General features: G+C 42.9%; 1 protein-coding gene across 2 annotated transcripts in view; it reads left to right on the forward strand.

Moving 5' to 3' along the window:
* Positions 1-19,353, forward strand: part of ARHGEF37 (Rho guanine nucleotide exchange factor 37) — a 79,715-nt gene extending 60,362 nt beyond the window's left edge. The window contains exons 8-13 of one of the 2 annotated variants that reach the window (XM_060240598.1): positions 4,649-4,759; positions 13,064-13,393; positions 14,825-14,953; positions 15,538-15,733; positions 17,216-17,388; positions 18,286-19,353. In XM_060240598.1, coding sequence (XP_060096581.1) covers positions 4,649-4,759; positions 13,064-13,393; positions 14,825-14,953; positions 15,538-15,733; positions 17,216-17,388; positions 18,286-18,519 — 1,173 coding nt within the window. In that variant the 3' untranslated portion in view covers positions 18,520-19,353. The remainder of the gene's footprint in view (positions 1-4,648; positions 4,760-13,063; positions 13,394-14,824; positions 14,954-15,537; positions 15,734-17,215; positions 17,389-18,285) is intronic. The other variant, XM_060240599.1, reaches the window with a different exon arrangement.
* The last annotated feature ends 3,356 nt before the right edge of the window (positions 19,354-22,709 follow it).

Below are 22,709 nucleotides of genomic sequence, written 5' to 3' on the forward strand. Positions count from 1 at the left end.
CAGTGTTAAGAAACACGTTTTTCTGCCTGAGACCTTGGAAAGCTGCTGTCCGTCAGAGCAGACAATACTGAGTGAGATGGGCCAGTTGTCTGATTCATTATGCAGTTGCTTCATACATTGGTCATTAACTTGCAGAGAGGAAACATCTTCCAGAATGTCTACCAACTGTGTGATGCATTGGCTCTCTTTTGCTTCCTTCTCTGGAGGCTTTATCCAATCCCTTTTCTGACACAATCTGTGGGGGTGACCTTAGATATGTTTGTGGTGATTGTGTTTGGCAGTACTGTGCATCAATCCACTCTAAGCTCCTCACCTTTCAGCTGGGGAGATTTTGACAAATTGCTGTGAGTTTAGAGATGAGAAAGAGAAATGACCAGAGGGCTAGTGAGACCTGACTAAAAAAAGAAAAAAAGACAGCTTCTAAAAATGTGTAGCTGAATTATTATGAAGATTAGCACTGAATAACCAGGAAAGGTTTTAGCCCCCATAGCAGAAGGTGGTTTATCTAGTTCAGGGACAGCCAAATGTATAAGCTTCTGACTGAACATATCTTAGAGTCATGTGACATACACAGAAAGACCCAAACTGTACATTTCCTGAAACACTGTGTCCAGTGAGGTTTACCATCAAGTTAAGAGCACATACGATTGTATCCAGCTTTGGTAACTAAATAGCAGGCTGCCATGTTCAATGTCCAGCTAGTTTTTGGATTCTCACTAGCCACTAAGATTAGTTAAGCTTGGCAAACAATCTTAAGTTTTATCAAAGATTTCAGGTTTTCATGGCTGGTAACATCATTAGGGTTTGTAGAATCTTTCGGGCTCAAGTGCCGTGTTCTACTGGAGAAAGTTTTCCTTCCAGACGTTTCGTTCTCAGCTGCGGAGAACATCCTCAGTGGCGTTGCTCCGGCTGCAACACCACTGAGGATGTTCTCCGCAGCTGAGAACGAAACGTCTGGAAGGAAAACTTTCTCCAGTAGAACACGCCACTTGAGCCCGAAAGATTCTACAAACCCTAATAATCTTAAGTTTCATTGTTAGTTTTGCATTCAAATTGGTGGGGAGAGACATGGGGAACTGGGATGCTTGGGGCACTAAAATGTGTTGAGCCAGCCCTGTAGGCCTGATGACATGACTGTACATGTCTGCTTCAACTAGATCAATGGCGTCCAAGGCTTGGACCCTGATGTGGGTCATGGAGACCATCCTGCTGGGTCACAAGCTTTGGGTCACCAGCTCGTTATGCTACTCGACAGGTTTCTGACCGCATTAAAAAGAACAATGATGGGTCACCAGCTCATAAAGAGCTGCTTTCTGGAAGGACCTGCCTGCCGCATATTTTCAAAATGGATTCGGGGGGTGGGGGAGCATCTTTGCACAGGTGTGATACAATGGAATGGTTAAAAAAATGATTAAATAAAGGAGAAGGGACTGTGGGCTATACTACTGTCTACAGTATGCACTAACTGTTGCTGTGCATATTATCCTACTATGTAATTTCTTCAGTGTATAACATGTCATGTTAATTCTTGCATTTTGTTGCAGCTTGGCTTCAGATTTATGCTAATTTCTAATACAATTTCTAATTTTCTAATACAGATTTCTGATGCTATTACATTGCTTACTGGATGCCCCATCCTGTCGATTGTATTGATTGACACTGTGTAATCCTTCTTGAGTTTCAGTGAGAAAAGTGGACAATAAATAACACAAATAAATAAAAATGGAGAGCAAAGGTGCTGTACCTCTTGGTGCATGTGTCCCAAATCTGAGACGGTTGAAGACTACTGAATAAGATATTACTGGGATATGGGAAAAGAAGGATCAGAATTAGTAGTAACCATATATTTTAGCTAAAGCCTGATCTGGCCCTAGACATGAAACAGTTTTGAGAAAAAAGCTTTCTCAAATGTCATGTGCTTCAAAATGTGTATTGCCTCAGCAACCATCGTACGAGCTTTCTGCTGTTTATCACCAACTGCTAATTCATGCTTCCATCCAAATTGAGGTTGAGGATGTGGTTTCCTGATGCAGTATAGGTACGAGTATGTATTTCTGTCCATGCCACATAAAACAAGTAGAAGCCACAGTGGATGACCTGTATTTGACTATTTATCTGCACATGCTTTCATGATCCAGTTAGGGAATTTGTGCCGTGCATATTGTTTCCATGCATACATTTCCCTTGTTGGATTAGGGTACCCAATATTATTTTACTTCAGTTGTTGCACTTTCAACACAGCCCATATACTCTTTACTGATGGGCTTGCAGAAAGAGATACCTCTCTTTGTATATTACTGAAAAAGAAATTCTCTTTTGGCTTTATTCAAGGTAATCTGTGCCATGTATACAACGGCGGGGTTTAGAATGTTATTTTGTCATGTTCAAATCCACCCTAACAAGGGGCCGTTTCTCTTATTACACTTTGTTATTGTTATTAGGAAAGCACACACAGGGAAATGGCAGCCAGAAAATGGCTGCAGGTGTACATCATTATAATTCGGACATTTTCAGATACGGATCTGTGACAAAATCTTGTTATGGTTTTGGAGTCTTCCTTGGCGTACTCGTATCTCAGATGTCCATCTCTTGATCTGATGCATCAATAGAAAATTGGCAGAAAGAGAATGACCATAAAGGAAATATTATTTTGAGAAGAAGCTGTAAATCTTCCTGCAGGAATTGCAGCATTAGTAATTTTTAAAGCAGATGGGACCAAACCTTAGAAACTATATTGCATTGATATACCCTGCCCTGTTCTTAAGCTACGTGCTTTGCACTGCCAAATTCTTCCAGTGGCCTTATCTCTTTGTGCCAAGGAAACCAGCCAAATCGGATTAGGGGGAAAAACAAAAAAACACACAAAAAACTCAGTCTGCTCTGTAATTTGGCTGGCAAGGAATGGAATTGGAAAGATTATCTTTGTTACACCCTGAAAGTCCTTACCTTTGAGATTCATCACACTGAACGTGCTCCAGTTTTATAACTAGTGAAATCCTGCTGGGTCTATGCATAAAATCTTGGGATGATACAAACAAAGGGTGGAAAGTCCTGACCTCCTAATGAATTGTCTGGCAGGTTGGCAACAGTTTTGTAATCCCTCTGCTCGGGTCCTTCTTGTCCTTCTACAAAGTCAGTCCTTTACCACAAACAAAGAGCTGGAACTTTGTTTATTGACAAGCTGCAGAAATAGGACTGTTCTGATATAGATTTCAAAATGCAGATCTGGAGAGTTTGTACAGTGGCCAGAAAAATCAATCACATTCTCAGCTTCTGATCTTTGTCTTTGCATTCCAGCAAGTCCCTGTCGTTATCAGTCAAGGTACATACACGCAGGTGCATGAACACATGTACACACACCAGAGCTACCCTGAAATGAGGCTTCATAAAGCTATCTAAAAAATGCCATTGCCACTGAAAATTGATACAAGTGGCCCTAAAGAATCATGCATGACTATTGAAGAAGAGTTCATGAGGGAGAGCTATCATCAGGGTTGCCAAGTCCAATTCAAGAAATATCTGAGGACTTTTGGGGGTGGAGCCAGGAGACATTAGGGGTGGAGCCAAGATCAAGGCTGTGACAAGCATCATTGAACTCCAAAGGGAGTTCTGGCCATCACATTGAAAGGGACGGCACACCTTTTCAATGCCTTCCTTCCATAGGAAATAATGAAGGATAGGGGCACCTTCTTTTGGGGCTCATAGAATTGGACCCCCTGGTCCAATCTTTTTGAAACTTGGGGGGTATTTTGGGGAGAGGCCCTAGATGCTATACTGAAAATTTGGTGCCAAAAAACAGCCCCCCCTAGATACCCACGGATCAATTCTCCATGATTTTCTATAGGGAATTCCATAGGGAATAACAGAGTTCCCAGCAGACATTTCCTTCCCCTCCCCCCACTTTCTGACGACCCTGAAGTGGGGGGAGGGCCTCCAAACTGGGAGATCCCCTGCCCCGACCTGGGGATTGGCAACCCTAGCTATCGTAGCTTTTTGTCTAAGTGGATGGAGTGTTGATTTACGTGAGTTAAGTAAGATTTAGGTTCTGCCACAACTCAGTGCTTCTCAGATTCTCTGAATTGGCACCTTACCCATAAGGTTACAGATAACTTTTCAGGCTAATAGCAACGACTGGTTATCAAGCTTCACTGGAGGTCAGAAATGGTAAATGACTATTGGATCAGCATCCACCCAGCAGATTCCACACAAAGTTCCATCGGCCTCCCCTGCACGTTATCAGAACTATGCCATAACACACAGCTTCAGTATTGCAATGTGATATTTGTTGTGTTCTGGTAACTGCCTAAGACTTAGGAGGGGATAGGCCACAAACTAGTTGAGATTAGTAACAAATCATCCTCTGTGGTCATTTCCTTCCCCTTCTTCCCTCCTACTAGTTTTTCCTTTTTCCCCCCCTTCTTTTTTAAAGTATTCTGCTTTCACAAGGAATCTTTTTTAACCTGTCTTGAGAAATGTTGCATATGCAAATAATGACGATATGTTTCTGAGCCTGGCTTTTTAGTCACAATCGTTTTGATTTCTTCAGTTTGCCTGAGTGCTCAGGTTAGCCTTACACCTTGGATTGTGTTCCTGACAAAAACATATCCGGTAATTTTTATGTCACCAGGTCCATTTCTTTATCTTATAGATGTTCCTTGACTCTAAACCCCATGAGAACGAGTTGAACATAGAAGAAGCGACTAGACATCAATGTTGCCGCCTTGCAGGAAAACTCAATGGCACCATCTTACCAGAGTTTGTACGTATTGTTTGTTTCTAATTGCATTCCGTTGCTGCAGGAGGGTTGGAGCGGACCAAATCACGGATTTGGGAAACAGTGCTGCTGGTTTGCTTTCCCCATAAAGGTTATGTTTCTCTGTACTCCAGAACTTTTCCATTTCCATTTAGGACCTCTGGTAGTTGCCCCTTGTGTAGTCAGAATAAGTGATACTTTGAAAAATTATCCTCATCCAAATCTCTTCCTACACTGGGCTTCCAGCTCACCTTGAATGAGCCAGTCTAGCTTGACCTTGTCAGATTTCAGAAACTAAGCAAGGTTGGCTCTGCTTGGTATTTGGATGGGAAATGACTAAGGAATACCAAGATTGCTCTGCAGAGGCAAGCAATGGTGAACCTGCTCAGAATGTCTCTTACCTTGAAAACCTTTGGGGTTGCCTTAAATTGGAAGCACTTTGGGGTTGCCTTAACTTGACAGCACTTTCCATTATCAGTCTTGTTTTCAAGGCAGAGATATCACATATTAGTCATCCTCCATTCATATTTTTTCTTTCTGAATTTTGCACAGAGCGGTACACATACAGATTGCGGCAGACTTCAGTGCCTGCGATTCATTTGGGTAGTTTCCCCATCAATGTGACTGAGGTGCACGTTGTTATGGATCTTGTTCCCTCAAGCATGCAGCTTACTCCTTGGTGCCTGCCTCTGAACTCGACACCTAAGCTAAACCATCTCTGGGGTGGGATTTGCGGAGAAACTTTCCTCCTGTTCAGACTCCTTCAGTTGCCACTCAGGTCAGAATCAGAGTAGCGCTATCATCACCAGAGAAGTTCCAGTTATTAAATTTTTCAGGTATAATACTGGAAGAGATGGTCTCTCATCCACCTCAGTTAAGTGTATGTGTGAAAGAGAAGAGATGCCAAACTAACCTCTTTCTGCTTGCTTGTTCACCCCCTCACATCTTTCTGGGACTATTAGCATCCCTGCATGACTTCTGAGCAATCTAAGAGCTAACGTGGGTTGAAGTCTTCATGCAAGAAACTCCCTGTGTCTCAGGAATCAAGTACTTTGTTTTCTACAAATACCTGTATCCCACTGTCTAATTTATGTAGGAAGCAATTTATTTATTTAGGACACTGTTAAACCACTTTTCTCCAAGCTCCAAAACACATAAAAAGACAAATCTCACAAATATGCAAAATAAGCCAGTTTCACAATTTCTGTTTGCTATTAACTAGTATTATTAACTAATCTCCTGACAAAAATATGTAATCTTTCATTCAGATCTGCCTTGTTTCTGAGGTCTGGAAGGTAGCTAATGTCACCCCATCTTTAAAAAGGGTTCCAGAAGAGATCTGGGAAATTACAGGCCAGTCAGTCTGACTTCAATACCAGGAAAGTTGGTAGAAACCGTTATCAAAGAGAGAATTAGTAGGCACATTGAAGAACAAGAGTTACTGAGAAAGACCCAGCATGGGTTCTGTAAGGGGAGATCTTGTCTCCCTAACCTGTTAGTATTTTTTGAGGGGGTGAACAAACATGTGGACAAAGGGGACCCAATAGATGTTGTTTACCTTGACTTCCAGAAAGCTTTTGATAAAGTTCCTCATCAAAGGCTCCTTAGTAAGCTCAAGGGTCATGGGGTAAAAGGACAAGTGGCTAATTAATAGGAAACAGAGAGTGAGTATAAATGGGCAATTTCATCAGTGGAGGGTGGTAAGCAGTGGGGTACCACAGGGCTCAGTACTGGGTCCGATGCTTTTTAACTTGTTCATTAATGATTTGGAGTTGGGAGTAAGCAGTGAAGTGGTTAAGTTTGAGGATGACACTAAATTGTTTAGGGTGGTGAAAACCAGAGAGGATTGTGAGGCACACCAAAGAGATCTGTCGAGGCTGGGCGAGTGGGCGTCAACGTGGCAAATGAGGTTCAACATGGCCAAGTGCAAAGTAATGCACATTGGGGCAAAAAATCCTAACTATAAATACAAGTTAATGGGGTGTGAACTGGAGGAGACTGACCAACAGCAAAATCGGGGTTGTGGTAGATACCTCACTGAAAATGTTGAGATAGTGTGCAACTGCAATAAAAAAGGCCAATGCTATGCTGGGAATTATTAGGAAGGGAATTGAAAACAAACCAGCCAGTATCATAATGCCCCTGTATAAATTGATGGTGCGGCCTCATTTGGAGTACTGTGTACAATTCTGGTCACCGCACCTCAAAAAAGATACTATAGCATTGGAAAAAGTCCAGAAAAGGGCAACTAGAATGATTAAAGGGTTGGAACACTTTACCTATTAAGAAAGGTTAAAACACTTGGGGCTCTTCAGCTTGGAGAAACATTGACTGAGGGGGTGACATGACAGAGGTTTACAAGATTATGCATGGGATAGAGAAGGTACAGAAAGAAGTACTTTTCTCCCTTTCTCACAATACGAGAATGTATGAACATTCAATGAAATTGCTGAGCAGTCAGGTTAGAACTGATAAAAGGAAGTACTTCACTCAAAGAGTGATTAACATGGAATTCACTGCCACAGGAGGTGGTGGCAGCTACAAGCATAGCCAGCTTCAAGAGGGGATTGGATAAACATATGGATCAGAGGTCCATCAGTCGCTATTAGCCACAGGGTATTGATGGAACTCTCTGTCTGGGGCAGTGATGCTCTGTATTCTTGGTGCTTGGGGGGCACAGTGGGAGGGCTTCTAGTAGTCCTGGCCCCAACGGTGGACCTCCTGCTGGCACTTGGGTTTTTTGGCCATTGTGTGACACAGAGTGTTTTACTGGATGGGCCATTGGCCTGATCCAACATGGCTTCTCTTAGTTCATAAGTCCCGGCAGGATGAAAAAGTCTCCCCTGCGGGTAGGGAGGCCCTCACCTCCTCCTTCTTGAAGGCAGCTTCCTTACAATTGCAGGAGCTGGAGGGCAGGAGAAGAGCAAGTGGAAGCAGCTCTGCCTTTTACGAAAGAGTCTCTCCCCCAGGCAGAAAAGGAAAAAAAGATATACCAGGATTGACTTGAGAAGCAAAAATAAAACAGTCCTAGCTAGAGGATTGGAAACATTTTCAGTTTCCTTGTTTAGAGATGGACCAGACTTTGCTGCTCTTGCAATAAGGTTGTTGTGGCTCATTCCCCTCCCTGAGGTTCCAAGACAGAACAAAGACAAAGGCCAGACAAAGGGGTGCATGGTGGGGCACCCCCTATTTCTGGGATTGCAGCATCAGCCCCCTCCTTTCTTTGGACCAAAGACAACTGAGAGACTTACTCGCCAATTCCCTCCACAACCCAGTTCATTAATACTATTTCCAGTTATGAATCAGAGGATTCCTGGCCCTACCCCTCCAATTTGATAATAAGACAAATTGTTTCTCTGATGGCTTACAGGTGACCAGCCACCTGATCTTCCATCAGAGCAAAGTGACAGCTGACTCTTCGGGCTTTCTCAAGCCTCTCCGTCACTAAAAGTGAAATTCTGCCTCCTCTGTTGTTACAGGCAGTGCTTTAAGTCTCTTATTTTGATGGGGAAATAAGCTAGGAGACTTTGTAGAGCAAATTAGGAGCGAAGAACTTTGCTTTCAATAATACGGAGTTCAGGTTTTCAGCCAAGTATAGACCAAGCAATTGTATCTTTTATAGCGTTTTCTTAGAGTACGTATCAAGAAGATTTATACACACACACATATGTTGTACAAGCAAACAAGAGTCTAAGAAAAATAGAGGTTATCGAAAGAGGAATTCAAGGGTCGGTGAAGCGGGTAATAGTCACCTGATCCAGAAGAGGTCCGTCCAAAGGAAAAATACACGGAGAGGAATGCAAACAACCAACGTAACACACCCTATAGACCCAATTACAGGAGTAACGGGTGGTACAGACTGCAAATGGCATTGACAAAAACATACATAAGATTCTTTCTAGTTTAGTGGACTTCTAAAGTTTCCCATAAATTTAACAGAATAATCCATGGGCATAGAGGAATTCTATAGGCTATGATCTTTTCACTATGCTATGATCTTTTCAATATGTAAGACAGTATTCCAAAAAAAAAAATTTTGGATTATTCTGTTAAATTTATGGGAAACTTTAGAAGTCCACTAAACTAGAAAGAATCTTACGGATGTTTTTGTCAGTGCAGCTAAAACTTGGATAGCCACTAACTGGAAAAACAACGACTTACCTCCTATCATGCTTTGGTATAGCAAACTATGGGATCATTTCTTGAGATTTCTGACTAGATTCAAGCTACAGAAAACCCTACCCTCTGTATACGAAGGACGTTGGTTTCTCTTTAAATTATGTCTACTAAGCAGGGCTTTTTGATAGATGATAGATGAATTTATTGTCATTGTTCACAACAAAAAGAGAGCAATGAAATGAGGTGCTCTTCCACAAACATACCAACACATCAAACACACATATTCATAAACCATTTAAATACATCTAAAACCATTAAACCATTAAAACCATTAAAACCATTTAAATACATCTAAAACGGATAAACATTCATAAAACCATTTAAACCATTAACCATTTAAACCAAAACCATTTAAACCATTTTTCTGAACAGGAATGCAGTTTCGTCTGTCTTGGCATCAGGGTGTGTGGCCTAACATGCAAATAAGTCCTTGTGGGTGATGTCAGGGGTGTGGTCTAATATGCAAATAAATTCCTGCTGGGCTTTTTCTATTACTGGGTTTCTGTTTCTGGGCTTTTTCTGCTACTAAGCATGAATCTGATACATATATATCCCATCTATATACTCAAAGTTAGTATATAGGGCTGCTAATCCCAAAGTGGGTAACAAGGGAGCCCCTAAGGGTTCTGTGATTAAACCAGCCTCCAATAATAAACACTTTTACTTTAAAGTTTATAAAAGAACCATAAATAAACACTTAAAGCAATGAATTGTACATAAGGAGAAGTCATACAGTATGCACAGTCCTTAAAAGGACAAAATAGGTGAAGTTATACAGTAAGCACAGTCTTCTTTGGGACCAATAAGCCTCCAAATGATTTAAGCCAAGAACGGGCAAAGTAGAGTCTTCTTCACAAGACAAACTGCTGTAGAAAAAAAGCCAACAGTAGCAGACAGCTACGAAGGCGGCGCCTCTCTGCCTCCGTTTCTCTGAGGCTTCCACAGGCTGAGTGAAGAAGAGTACAAACTAAATATGCAAATAATCCATACAAAAATAGTTTCGAAAAATCAAACGAACCCTTTGCCTTAATGCAAAAGATTACAATTTTGATAATGGAAATTAATCCAAACGCAATGAAAGTAGTGTTTATAATGTGGTGCTCCAGCGACCATTAAAACCCACTATACATTCATGCAATATAAACCCATTTACAGGTGTTCAAAGTTAACATATTCATTTAAAGGAGCCACATCAAGTCTACAGATGCTGCAAACACTCATATAAAGCATGGCAAATCACATTCATTGTTTAAACCATTTGGTGGAGAGAATTGCATTTAAAACTCCAGAATGCCTCTCATTGTAGTAACCATTTAGTACCATCACTTCTATTGTATACATTGGAGTTGAATTTTTCTATTGTATACGTTGGAGTTTAAACACCACAACCCAAATGGTTTAAACAATGAATGTTTAAACAATGAATGTGATTAATGTTAACTTTGAACACCTGTAAATGGGTTTATATTGCATGAATGTATAGTGGGTTTTAATGGTCGCTGGAGCACCACATTATAAACACTACTTTCATTGCGTTTGGATTAATTTCCATTATCAAAATTGTAATCTTTTGCATTAAGGTAAATGGTTCATTTGATTTTTCGAAACTATTTTTGTATGGATTATTTGCATATTTAGTTTGTATTCTTCTTCACTCAGCCTGTGGAAGCTTCAGAGAAACGGAGGCAGAGAGGCGCCGCCTTCGTAGCTGTCTGCTACTGTTGGCTTTTTTTCTACAGCAGTTTGTCTTGTGAAGAAGACTCTACTTTGCCAGTTCTTGGCTTAAATCATTTGGGGCGTTTTCGCACTGACCTTCAAGTAGCGCGACCACCCTCTTCACACCGGAGGATCTGCCCGGATTTCGCACAAGAAGCGCCGGCGCACCCAAAAGAGCCGGCTACTTCCATCGCGAAACCCGCTCAAACGGAAACCGCCAAGAAGCAGGAAAACGTTTGAGCGGGTTTCGCGACGGAAGTCGCCGGCTCTTTTGGGTGCGCCGGCGATTCTTGTGCGAAATCCGGGCAGATCCTCCGGTGTGAAGAGGGTGGTCGCGCTACTTGAAGGTCAGTGCGAAAACGCCCTTGGAGGCTTATTGGTCCCCAAAAAGACTGTGTTTACTGTATAACTTCACTTATTTTGTCCTTTTAAGGACTGTGCATACTGTATGACTTCACCTTATGTACAATTCATTGCTTTAAGTGTTCATTTATGGTTCTTTTATAAACTTTAAAGTAAAAGTGTTTATTATTGGAGGCTGGTTTAATCACAGAACCCTTAGAGGCTCCGTTGCTAGTCATTTATCTGCGATTCTCTATTATATTGGGTTATTTAATCCCCAAGTGGGGGCAGGGGATCCCCTGGTTTGGAGACCCTCCCCCCGCTTCAGGGTCATCAGAAAGCGGGGGGAGGGGAAGGGAAATGTCTGCTGGGCACTCCATTATTCCCTATGAAGAATGATTCCCATAAGGTATAATGGAGAATTGATCTGTGGGTATCTGGGGCTCTGGCGGGGCTGTTTTTTGAGGTAGAGGCACCAAATTTGTAGCATAGCATCTAACGTCTCTCCTCAAAATACCTTCCAAGTCTCAAAAAGTTTGGACCTGGGGGACCAATTATATGAGCGCCAAAAAATGGTGCTCCTATCCTTCATTATTTCCAATAGAGGGAAGGCATTTAAAAGGTATACAGTCCCTTTAAATGCGAGGGCCAGAACTCCCTTTGGAGTTCAATTATGCTTGTCACAACCTTGCTCCTGGCTCCACCCCAGTGTCTTCTGGCTCCACCCCCAAAGTCTGGCTCCACCCCCAAAGTGCCCAGATATTTCTTGAATTGTACTTGGCAACCCTGTTAGTATATAGTTTTAATAAAGGTATTAGTCCTGAGATTATAGTTTAGATATAAAACATTTGAGATTCATGTTGTTAAGCATTGCACTGACCTTATCTTTGTTGGCTGTAATGGTTGAATTGTTAAGTCTGTTTCATGGGAAATGTTCTTGTAAATCTTTTGTTTTTTGTAACTCTATGAAGAAACAAAATTCAGTAGAAATATAATTTATAAAAATAAAATGGGAAAAAAAGAAATAAGTCTTGATGAGGTTATACATATGGTTATATCAAGATTTCTTTTTGGTACATTTTAATTAATGTAGTGGCATATAGGTGCACCCTTCGAAAATTCCACAAAAATGCAGTCGTATGTATGTCATCAAGGCTGTACTTTTGCAGTAGGTTTATCTATGCAGAGGAGAGAAGATGCAGGAGCACACAGCTGGGGAAAGCTGCACATGAATCATTCTCCATAATCAATATTTTCTTGTTAACTTGGAATCAAGGAGAAGATAAAATGCGGCACAGGGAAAAAAATTCCAGAACAATAAAGGATAGGAAAGGGTGAAATCCTCTTATTTCTAGAGAACTCACAATTCATTGATCGAAGAACACTGAAATTTTGCTTCGATATGTTTAGTATGTCGGCATATGCTTGCAAGTAAGATTTCAGGCTGGAGTCTAATGTACATGATCTATGACAACAGTTCCTGACAACTTCCCTTAGCAGGTGCAAACCGGTTCTGTCCGGAGGATTTGTGCTTATGCAGAATGACTCAGCACTGTGTGCTGATTGGTGCTTGTATATAGCTATGTGCATATAACTGAGGAGAGTCTATACAGTGTATCCTCTGCTATGGTATGTATTGTCTGGCGAAGCACTTCGACCAGTGTACACCAGGACAGCTATAACTTGTAAATCTGTAAATAAATGTAAATAGTTAGCACAAGCCAGTGTGCTATATATTCTTAAGCCTCTCGAACCCAGAGCATACCAGGGAACACGCCAACATAGCATGCTTATTGCTCTAAAACAACACTTTAAATTTTTTCAAGGTTTCCCTCAAACGGAACTGTTTGGTTGTATAACTAAAGGATGCCTGGTGACTGATAGACCCAAATCAAGTTTCTCTTGTGCTCTTCAAGGAGAAATTCCTCAGATTCAGCCTTTTCCTAGTTGGGGAGGCATATGAGCATGGAGAGAAAAAGGCAATGTCTTATCCTTCCCACCCACCCCTCACCCTCTTCTGATGTGCTGTATTCCAAGCACAACGAAGAGCAGCCGTATTTTTCTCCTTTGCAGAAGCAACGCCTGAAACGCCTTGTGTATCTGCCACTGTGCAATTTGTCAGAGACTCTGAAGGGGCCTCAATCACTTATCAGGAAGCGCTTGGACAAACTGCTGGACTATGAGGAACTTGAGGAAAAGAGGAATGAGACAGGCAGTGTGACGTATGAGGAGGAGGCTGCCATGAATACCTATCTGGCCATTAATTCCTTACTGGTGTCTGAGCTTCCTGTGTTCAACCGTGTGGCCTTGAAGTGGCTGGAGCAGATTCTGCATGGTTTTGTGGTTCTTCAGAGGGATCTGGCCAAGCAAGTTCTTCAAGAGGCAGAGGAGGAGATAGCCCAGGTAAAAGACACATAGTGTAGTTCTAATTAGTCTCTCCAGTCAAATCAATGGAGAAGGTTTGCATACGATTGCACTGTCAGTGGGTTGGAATCTTCACGTGGATTTATTATTTCTAATGCTTACAGTTAAGCATGTTGCCATTTAGGCCGAAGATACCATAGCTATTGGAAAAGGTGTCTTCTGAGGTTATCATATCTGTTAGACCAGTTCCTTAATTTTGCTTCATGGTCATATACTAGGGTGAACAAGAAACAGAACCCCGTCTGGGATTACAACACTTGTATTGTCAAAACAATTGTTTGAGGAGGAGCAAAGCCTGTGCCATCTCTGCCCAAGAAAGAGTATACCAAGAGATCCATGGATAACTTCACTCATCTGCTTTGTAGACCTGAGGAGGATTGGTGGGGGTTTAATTTTTTTTTTTTGCTTCTTCTACAATTTCTGTTACTATTCTAAAGCTGCATTTATCTGGAGGGAGAGAGATAGCTGTGGAGTTTATAGTTGTCTCTTTTTTTTTCTGCTGTAGGATTACTTGTTGTGGTATCAAGGATTATATCAATCATGGAAGATGCAAGACAGGAAAGAGTTAAACACTAGTGACCCTGTCCTAATCTTTAAAGCAGCCAAGTGGGTCTGCTAATTAGGTTTGCTTCCCCCCCCCTTTTTTTTTGCTTTTTCAAAAAAAAACATCCCAAAGTTCCTAATCGCAAATCTCTCACATCTCTTCAAGTTTGGACTGCAGCCACCATTAACAATCTGTCATCTTCCCTCTACACTCAGCAGCTTGCCTCGTGAGAGGTCCATGAGAGTACAGAGATGCTTTTCCCCTCCAGATAGTGTTCCTGAAATAGAAAGGCCCCCTTTGCCCTGCCATAATAATGGGCACGTTGCTTGAATCTCATAAAGAAATAGTATTATTCTTCCGCTTCTGTCTGTGGAGTCATGCATCTTTTCTTTGGGAATATGATCATATCCAGCATGCACCGGAGAGCCAATTTGGTGTAGTGGTTAAGTGCGTGGACTCTTATCTGGGAGAACCGGGTTTGATTCCCCACTCCTCCACTTGCACCTGCTAGCATGGCCTTGGGTCAGCCATAGCTCTGGCAGAGGTTGTCCTTGAAAGGGCAGCTGCTGTGAGAGCCCTCTCCAGCCCCACCCACCTCACAGGGTGTCTGTTGTGGGGGAAGAAGGTAAAGGAGATTGTGAGCCGCTCTGAGACTCTTCGGAGTGGAGGGTGGGATATAAATCCAATATCTTCTTCTTCTTCATGCAGTGGGCTCTAGGTTAGAAACCTACAGCAAACTATTGTAGTCAATAGTTGCTTTACACCAGAAATCTGTTTGCCACAGGTTTCCAGTCTTTTATCTTCCATGAGCTTTCCCCTTATATTTTCTCAAATGTGTTATTTATTTCTTCGGTTCTTCTTTACAGCTGCCACACAAGCACCTTCCTGAAGCTGATTTCTGGAAGATGGTGAAAGATACCTTAAGCCAGGCTGAAAATCAGCTTTATTCCTTCTCCAGGATATTTGAGAGTGTTATGCCGAGTCCAGTTGTGCAGGTACTATGCTCACAGGAATTGCTAAAGGATGCTTCCTCTTCAAATCTCCCTTTTCCCTTCACCCAGGATGGTGGCTGGATGACACATGGAGGTGGATAGTATGCTGTTCATCTCCAGTGATGACATGGACGTTATCCAATAGATCCTCGTGACACCTGAGTAACCATATGTCTCACAGCACTCAAAACAGAGTCACTACCATAGGGCAATAATTGCATTTTTTTTCATTGACAAAAAAGTTGATGTTCCAGTGCTACAGAAATATCCCAAACAGTAGGCATACCCCCAGTGGGATGGGTGTTTTTTTTTTTGAGGGAGTGTCATTTAAATTTTGTGGCACCAGACTCTTGTGTGCCCCTGCCATCTGCGGCCAGTGTTTCCTTAAGAAAAGGTGTTTGTATCCCTTGCTCGTTGTTTGCTGAAAAATGGTTTGCAAGGATTTGTTTCTGCTGTGAGGTAGAGCTAGATCAACTGTTGACGCATCTTCCAGTTGTCCAAAACAACAAAAATGCACCATGATAGTGGAACCATGCTTTGCAAAAGATCTCCCCATTCTGACCCAGGTTTTTTTTGTGCTTCTCCAGCCTCTCAGTCCTGCAGAGGAGAGGAGGGTCCTTTTGCTTGTGAACAGGCATGGGCCAGACAAACTGTACCAGGTGACAAGCAACATCAGTGGCAGCAAAGATATGGACCTGACACTTCAGAGGGGGCAGGTTGTGGCTCTCCTTCATGACATGGACACTAAAGGCAACAGTAATCGATGGCTGGTGGATGCTGGAGGTACTCTAAGGGATATAACCACTACTAACTCTCTTCCTTTAATACCAAGAGTGGCATTTGGTTTGCATAAGACATGGGAGTTTAGCACGGTGCTGATGCCACTCAAAGTACATTAATCCAGAAATGCCTAAGGGTGAACATATATGAACATGAACATATATATGAACATATGAAGCTGCCTTATACTGAATCAGACCCTGGGTCTATCAAAGTCAGTATTGTCTCCTCAGACTGGCAGCGGCTCTCCAGGGCCTCAAGCTGAGGTTTTTCACACCTACTTGCCTGGACCCTTTTTTAGTGGAGATGCCAGGGATTGAACCTGGGACCTTCTGCTTCCCAAGCAGATGCTCTGCCACTGAGCCACCATCCCTCCCCAGGGGTGCAACTACACAGGGCTTTTTTGGGTAGAAAAAGCCCAGCAGGAACTCATTTACATATTAGGCCACACACCCTGATTGCACCATTGTTTCACACAGGGCTTTTTGTAGAAGCCCAGCAGGAACTATTTTGCATATTAGGCCACACCCCCTGGCACCAAGTCAGCCGGAAATGCATTCCTGTGCGTTCCTGCTCAAAAAAAGCCCTGCAACTACAGAATATGCCTACCTATGCTGGTACAGAGGTGGGTGACTGGGCTTGTAGCCCTGGGCTTGTACACTGGGCTTGTACACTGGGGGGAGTTCACCTGCATTTACCTGTGGAAAGAGCAGTAAGGATGACTTTTTGCCCCTTTTCTTTGCCCCCTCCCATGCTCTACCTCACTGCACCTTGTTGCTTTCATCATTTTTCTTCCATCCTGGCTCTGATCAGGAAAGTGGATGGGGCTACATGAAAAGTGCCACAAGTAAGGTAGGGGGCAGGGCAAGGCTTAGACCCCTTCACCCACGTGCTCCATGTTCTGTTTTTATAACATTAGACCACACCCCTGCTTTAATGATGTGAATTAATGAATACATGCATAGATAGAAATGGATCTTCCCCATCAGTTACAGTTGCTTTGACCCTAAGAAAGCCTACTGACTTGGGAAGAACCACTGTATACTTTGTACAAGCTTGGGCAGTGAGGTCTCGAAGCAAGTGTCGGGTGGCATTCCTGCTGCTGTGGATGCCCTCTGCAGACAGAAGGAAATGCAGTTGCTGCCCAGATTGTTGAAAAAGACAGGCAGAAGGAAAAAGAAAACACAGAGTGGCCCTGCCCTTAACTTTCCAGACCTCTGCCATTTTGTTCTCCTTTCTTTTCACTGACACAACCCATTGGTCTTCTTTCTTTCCCTGGCCTGTACTTTTCCGCCACACCTTCCTTCCCTCCTTTCAATGCAACATATCCAGAGACTGTCAGACTGCTTTGTTCTCTGGACAGTCATTGCATTCTGATCAGAGGCGAGGCCCCATCCATCCCTACATCCACCCCAGTCGATTAACAGAAAAGACAAGGCTGTATGTGGTGCTCAGAATGACCATGACTGCCTCTGTGCCATGCAGGGCCAAGGGGCTACATCCCATCTGGGAAAGTCCAGCCGTATCATTTAGTCCAAAACCCGAAGTCCAAGATGGAGACGCTGGCTCCAAACGATGGGGCCAATAGGAGACGCCATTCTTACAATTCGCCTGAAACTCCCAACACATCCATCAGTTTCATTACACCAGCTTTCCAGGTGAGTACAGAAAAATCCATAAGCCAGTAACAGTGCAATCCTGTGCAGAGGTGCTCCGTTCTAAACACATTGATTTTCATGGGTTTAGACTGGGATAACTCTGCATTGGACTGCGCTGTAATTTTTCCTTTCCTTTGTTTTCCTAGGCATAATATGGGGCATGCATGCATAGAGGGTAATGATATTTCCTGTGCTGTTGTGCAAATCCGGAGCATGAACTTTATTTCAGTCGTGCCTTTTCTGTATGCAAACTTAGCTATTTCTCCCAAAGGGCTTTTCCAGAGAAAGGATGGTCTTGGCAAGTGGGATATAAACACTGCCAGCATAATCTTGGAACAGCTCAGCTTGACTGGCAAATCATAAGCCTGGAAAGCAAGAATTCCCGCGGGAGGAGGTGGGGGGAGAATACTTAGGAACAGGCAAGGAAGAGATGATCATAGGTCAAAGTGCCATGAACAGTGAGAGCCAACACAGGGACTGTGAGGTAACCAGCAACGTAGAAATGCTTTTATCCACGTGAAGTCCATGTGATTAAAACCTCTATGTCATGCACTCCTTCATATTCCTACCACAAACATACAGAACGATTCTGCATGGAATAAGAGCCAGGGTTGCCTTTGCTCTATGCTTAAAAGAAAAAGGGAAATGCTGTGCCAAGAAAAGTGGGATTTTGCAAATGTGCGTATCTTCACATATTTTGAAGATCTTATTCAGCTCCTGCTCTACTGTTCTTCTATACTGAAGCCCTACCACACACAGAGAACATTCTGCTTCCCTCTCTGGTGCATCTAAAGTCAGGGTCTTTGGAGTGTTGGCAACCCCAGATTCTACAGTACGTCTAAGCTGCTTATTCTTTGGTGTTGCATATTTATAACTGAATCTCTCTGCTTTCCTCAGGTAGTAGCTGGCTATGCATTCACAGCGAGGAGCAGCCATGAGGTCAGCATGGCACCAGGCCAGCCAGTAACTGTCCTGGAGCCCCATGATAAGAAGGGGAGCAAAGAGTGGAGCCTGGTAGAAGTGAATGGACAGAAGGGATACGTGCCTTCCAGCTACCTGGTGACAGTGCCCATTCCAGAACCACCTGGATGGAGTTCACCTGCATGGCCACGTCCAGCTCAGCAGATGTAACAGCAAGAAAATGCTCACTTTCAGAAGTCAGCCCTTCTTCCCCTTACCTGGCTTCTTCATTTCCTCTCCCCGCAGGAACTGGTCATACAGTGAGGGAAGAGGCAGGTGGTGGGGCCAGGAAGTGAGTAGATTGGTACGTCTGTACTTTCATGAGAAGATTGGAATATTGGTATGAGGCTGCTTACAGTGGTCTTTTGGCCAGCTTGGTGTGGAGAGCCAGTTTGGTGTAGTGGTTAAGTGTGCAGACTCTTATCTGGGAGAACCGGGTTTGATTCCCCACTCCTCCACTTGCACCTGCTGGAATGGCCTTGGGTCAGCCATAGCTCTGGCAGAGGTTGTCCTTGAAAGGGCAGCTGCTGTGAGAGCCCTCTCCAGCCCCACCCACCTCACAGGGTGTCTGTTGTGGGGGAGGGAGGTAAAGGAGATTGTGAGCCGCTCTGAGACTCTTCGGAGTGGAGGGCGGGATATAAATCCAATATCATCTTCTTCTTCTTCTTGGCCTAACACCACTAATATGATCCTTCCACAAGTTCTAAAGATCTACTAAAAATGTAGGACCGGTCTCAAGATCTTGGCACCATCAGTGTTATTTGGAAAAATGATGTTTGCAAATGGACAGTTCCTGTAGAATGTGAGGGATGTGTTCCAGGATTAACAGTGTCTTCATTCTGGCATAAAGAATGCAAAAAATGTCCTTATTTCTGATAGCTTTATCTTTGGGTAAAAAAAAGTTTTGCTTTCCTGTGGAATGATATTTAAATCTGCAAAATATTATTGAGTTGGAGCGGAAGTGAAATGTTGGCTTTGTGGTTAATACAAGAGATTATAACAGAAGTACAAGCCCTTTATTCTTTTATACTTTGCTTTTGTTCTAAAAAGTGAAAGTAAGAGGAGGAACAAACAGAGTAGGCAGCTGTGTTGGGCCACAGAAAAATGCCAAAATTACTAGTTTTATAGTATGTATTTTTATTAGAACTAACCAAAATATAATAAAACAGTGGGCAAGTTCTCAGGTTCCCTGGAAATCTTTATCAGGTTGGGTCTTCTGGATGAAAATTTGGGGAGGAGAGAGAGAAAATGTTTCAGGATGTAACGAAGCAGCCCCTGGACCACAGCTGGAATGCAGAGTTTTAAAATGGAATGTGGGCTCATTCCAGTTGCACAGGGAAGGAGCCCACCAAGCATTGCTTCTTGAGGCCTGTGAATTATGACTCCAGAAGGCTTGACTAAATAATAAAACCATGGTCAATATTCTGCTGCACTAACGAAGAAAATAATAATTCTAAAAATATTAATAATAGCCGTATCTTTTTGCCTGCACAAACCAATCCCTAGAGGTATATTGTAGCCAGTCGGAGAGCCGGTTTGGTGTAGTGGTTAAGTGTGCGGACTCTTATCTGGGAGAACCGGGTTTGATTCTCCACTCCTCCACTTGCACCTGCTGGAATGGCCTTGGGTCAGCCATAGCTCTGGCAGAGGTTGTCCTTGAAAGGGCAGCTGCTGTAAGAGCCCTCTCCAGCCCCACCCACCTCACAGGGTGTCTGCTGTGGGGGAGGAAGGTAAAGGAGATTGTGAGCCGCTCTGAGACTCTTTGGAGTGGAGGGCGGGATATAAATCCAATATCATCATTATCATCATCAGTCCGGAGGATATGTTTATTCTTCCCAAATCTGTGTATCCATGATAATCTCAGCCTGCTTTGGCACCGGCGTAGAAAACCAGACTCTCAATTTCCTTGAAGGACCAAGACCGTATGAAACACTTTGATGCGCTAGTGCTCCTGGGTGTGGTTGACTTTGCAATTTATACTGATTAAACTTTTAGCAAGGGCCCTTAAACAATGCAGGGGTTTACTTGCTGATGCATAAAACTGTATGTGAGCTGAAGGACAAAACGGATAACACCATGTCAGAACTGATCTGTCACACAAAGGCTTCTTCTCTTAGTCGTCACCACGTATCCTGACATATTGACAGCGTCTCTTCTCTTTGTGAGAGACTGGCAGAATGGCAGCAAAGAACCGATCATGTTCCCATCAAGCTCTTATTGTGGGAGTTTAACTGTAGCTTTCACTCTACAAGCTCCGTGTTTTCGTGAACTGTGCCAGGGAGGTAGCTTGTGCATACTCCTATAAAATTGATCTGATATTAGGAGCTACTGATCCCTTCGTGGCCATTCTAGGATATTTCCTCCTGCAATAGTGATTCAGACTCCTCATAATCATTGTTTTCAGTGATGTAGTGGTGTAACTAATAAGTATTGGTCATCTGCTTAAGGATCACTTTGAAAATGTCCCCTGAATCTGTTCAAGTGAACCCATGAGTGTTGCAAACATGCCTACAATGATATTTCTAGTTGCATCGTTTTCCTCTTTCAGCTTTTTGTTGGCAGAGTCATGGTTTTGCCACTAGATGGCTCAGCTACCTCATTTTGACCAGTGAATCCAAAGGTCTTTTAGAGCAGTTTTATAATGGGGGGTGGGTGGGTGGAATTTTGCAGCTGCTTTCATGATCTCCCAAGGGGGGCTTCTGGGTGACTTCTTGCTTCTTATTTCTAATTAATCTGCTCTCATACAGCAAGAGGCAGATTTATGGCTACATCGCCCTAAAACTGAATCTTGTGATGTTGCTTCCGCTGTCTGCAATGAGACAATCTTACTACAAGAAGTTCTCTTATTCTATGTGCCACTTGAACTTACCTTGTTGAAAACCATAAAATAGAAGAGAGGTATGGCTATAATAGGAAGGAGATGAAGTAGCCACCCACGCTGTGTGTGTATGTGCGTCTGGAAGCAGAATGCTGCACAATATGCAACATGAGAGTGGTGTGTGTCCTATTAGAGATATGGCATGAGTGTAGGCTCTTCACTGCAGTGTTTTCCTCTCCTGTGTGTCTCTGCAACACTACAGCAGGACAGAACAGAGTACTATATCATCCCCAAAGGCTGGGCTTACTAGAAAGAAGCAGAATACAGAGGAGTACTTGGAGCAGAACAGGGAATGTTATATTCATGGTGCTCTAAAAAAAAAATACAATAAAAGCAAACATCATTGCAAGGAAAAGGCATACTCCCCTCCCCTCCCATTTTTGAGATACAGGATGTCAGGTTGGGATGCTTATGCTGCAACAAGGATCAGAACAAGAATTGGTTGCTACAGCAAACGGTCATCTCATTTTCTTTGGGAGCAGGCTAGTATATCAGCTATTGCGTGCCAGTTTCAAGGGTGAATTTTAAGGGTCCTTGGACTCTGCATGCAGAGCTTGATTGCACGCCCACAAGAAAGACAAGGGCTGCCAAATGCCACCAAAATCTCATACGTTTGACCAGGCAGATCCAGCTGCTGTTTCACAAGAAGGTGGCTTCATAGTAAGGGAAGAGTTTGTCATTATGTTGATTTATCATTATGGTAAATGCTTATCAGGTCACATATACAGATGTATGCACGTATGTGTGTGTGTGTGTGTGTATAAAAGCCCACATTTGTCTCTTCCACACTATCTCTCTCATACATGTATGTATCATAATTGGAGAGTTACAGGTAGAGTTGACTTACCCAGTATCTTATGTTACACAGCTGGCTATCTGATAAAGATTTCTGAGGACACAAGGAACGAAGGGTACAATCCTCTTGAAAATAGCAACAAGTCTTCTTTGGATTTTCACAGTGCAGGATTACAGCCAAAGATTGTGAAGGTCAGCCATGTTATATAGAGATTAATATTTTAAAGAAATATGTGCATATTTACTTTGTAGCACAAAGTAGGTAGGCCAGTACCTTTTATCGCATTGGCTTCTGATAGTTGAACAGAACAGATTTTAGTTTCCTCACCAGCCTCTTCTTCATGCATAAATAGGGTTACCACGTACCTTGTGGCCACCAGCGGAATCAGAGAAGTAATGTAATTAAATTGAGAATACCTGTCCATAAACTGCCTCACCTCCACGGCAGCTGCAATATTCTGTACACCGTTCTGTTCACATTCAGATGTTATTGTGATCCATAGAAAGTTGGAGTCTTGATGAATTTAAGTCAATTTAATGACCCCGTAGACCCTTTGCAGACGATGGAATGCAATTCTTCATGGGGGACTCTTCAAAGCCAGAAAGGAACCTCGCTGGGATTCCTTGCCAACCAAAGTAAATCCTCTCAAAATTCTTCAAGCACGTCTTAGACAGTTCCCTATCTGGA

Source organism: Heteronotia binoei, chromosome 5 (genome assembly GCF_032191835.1).
Source record: "Heteronotia binoei isolate CCM8104 ecotype False Entrance Well chromosome 5, APGP_CSIRO_Hbin_v1, whole genome shotgun sequence".
Classification (NCBI taxonomy): domain Eukaryota; kingdom Metazoa; phylum Chordata; class Lepidosauria; order Squamata; family Gekkonidae; genus Heteronotia; species Heteronotia binoei.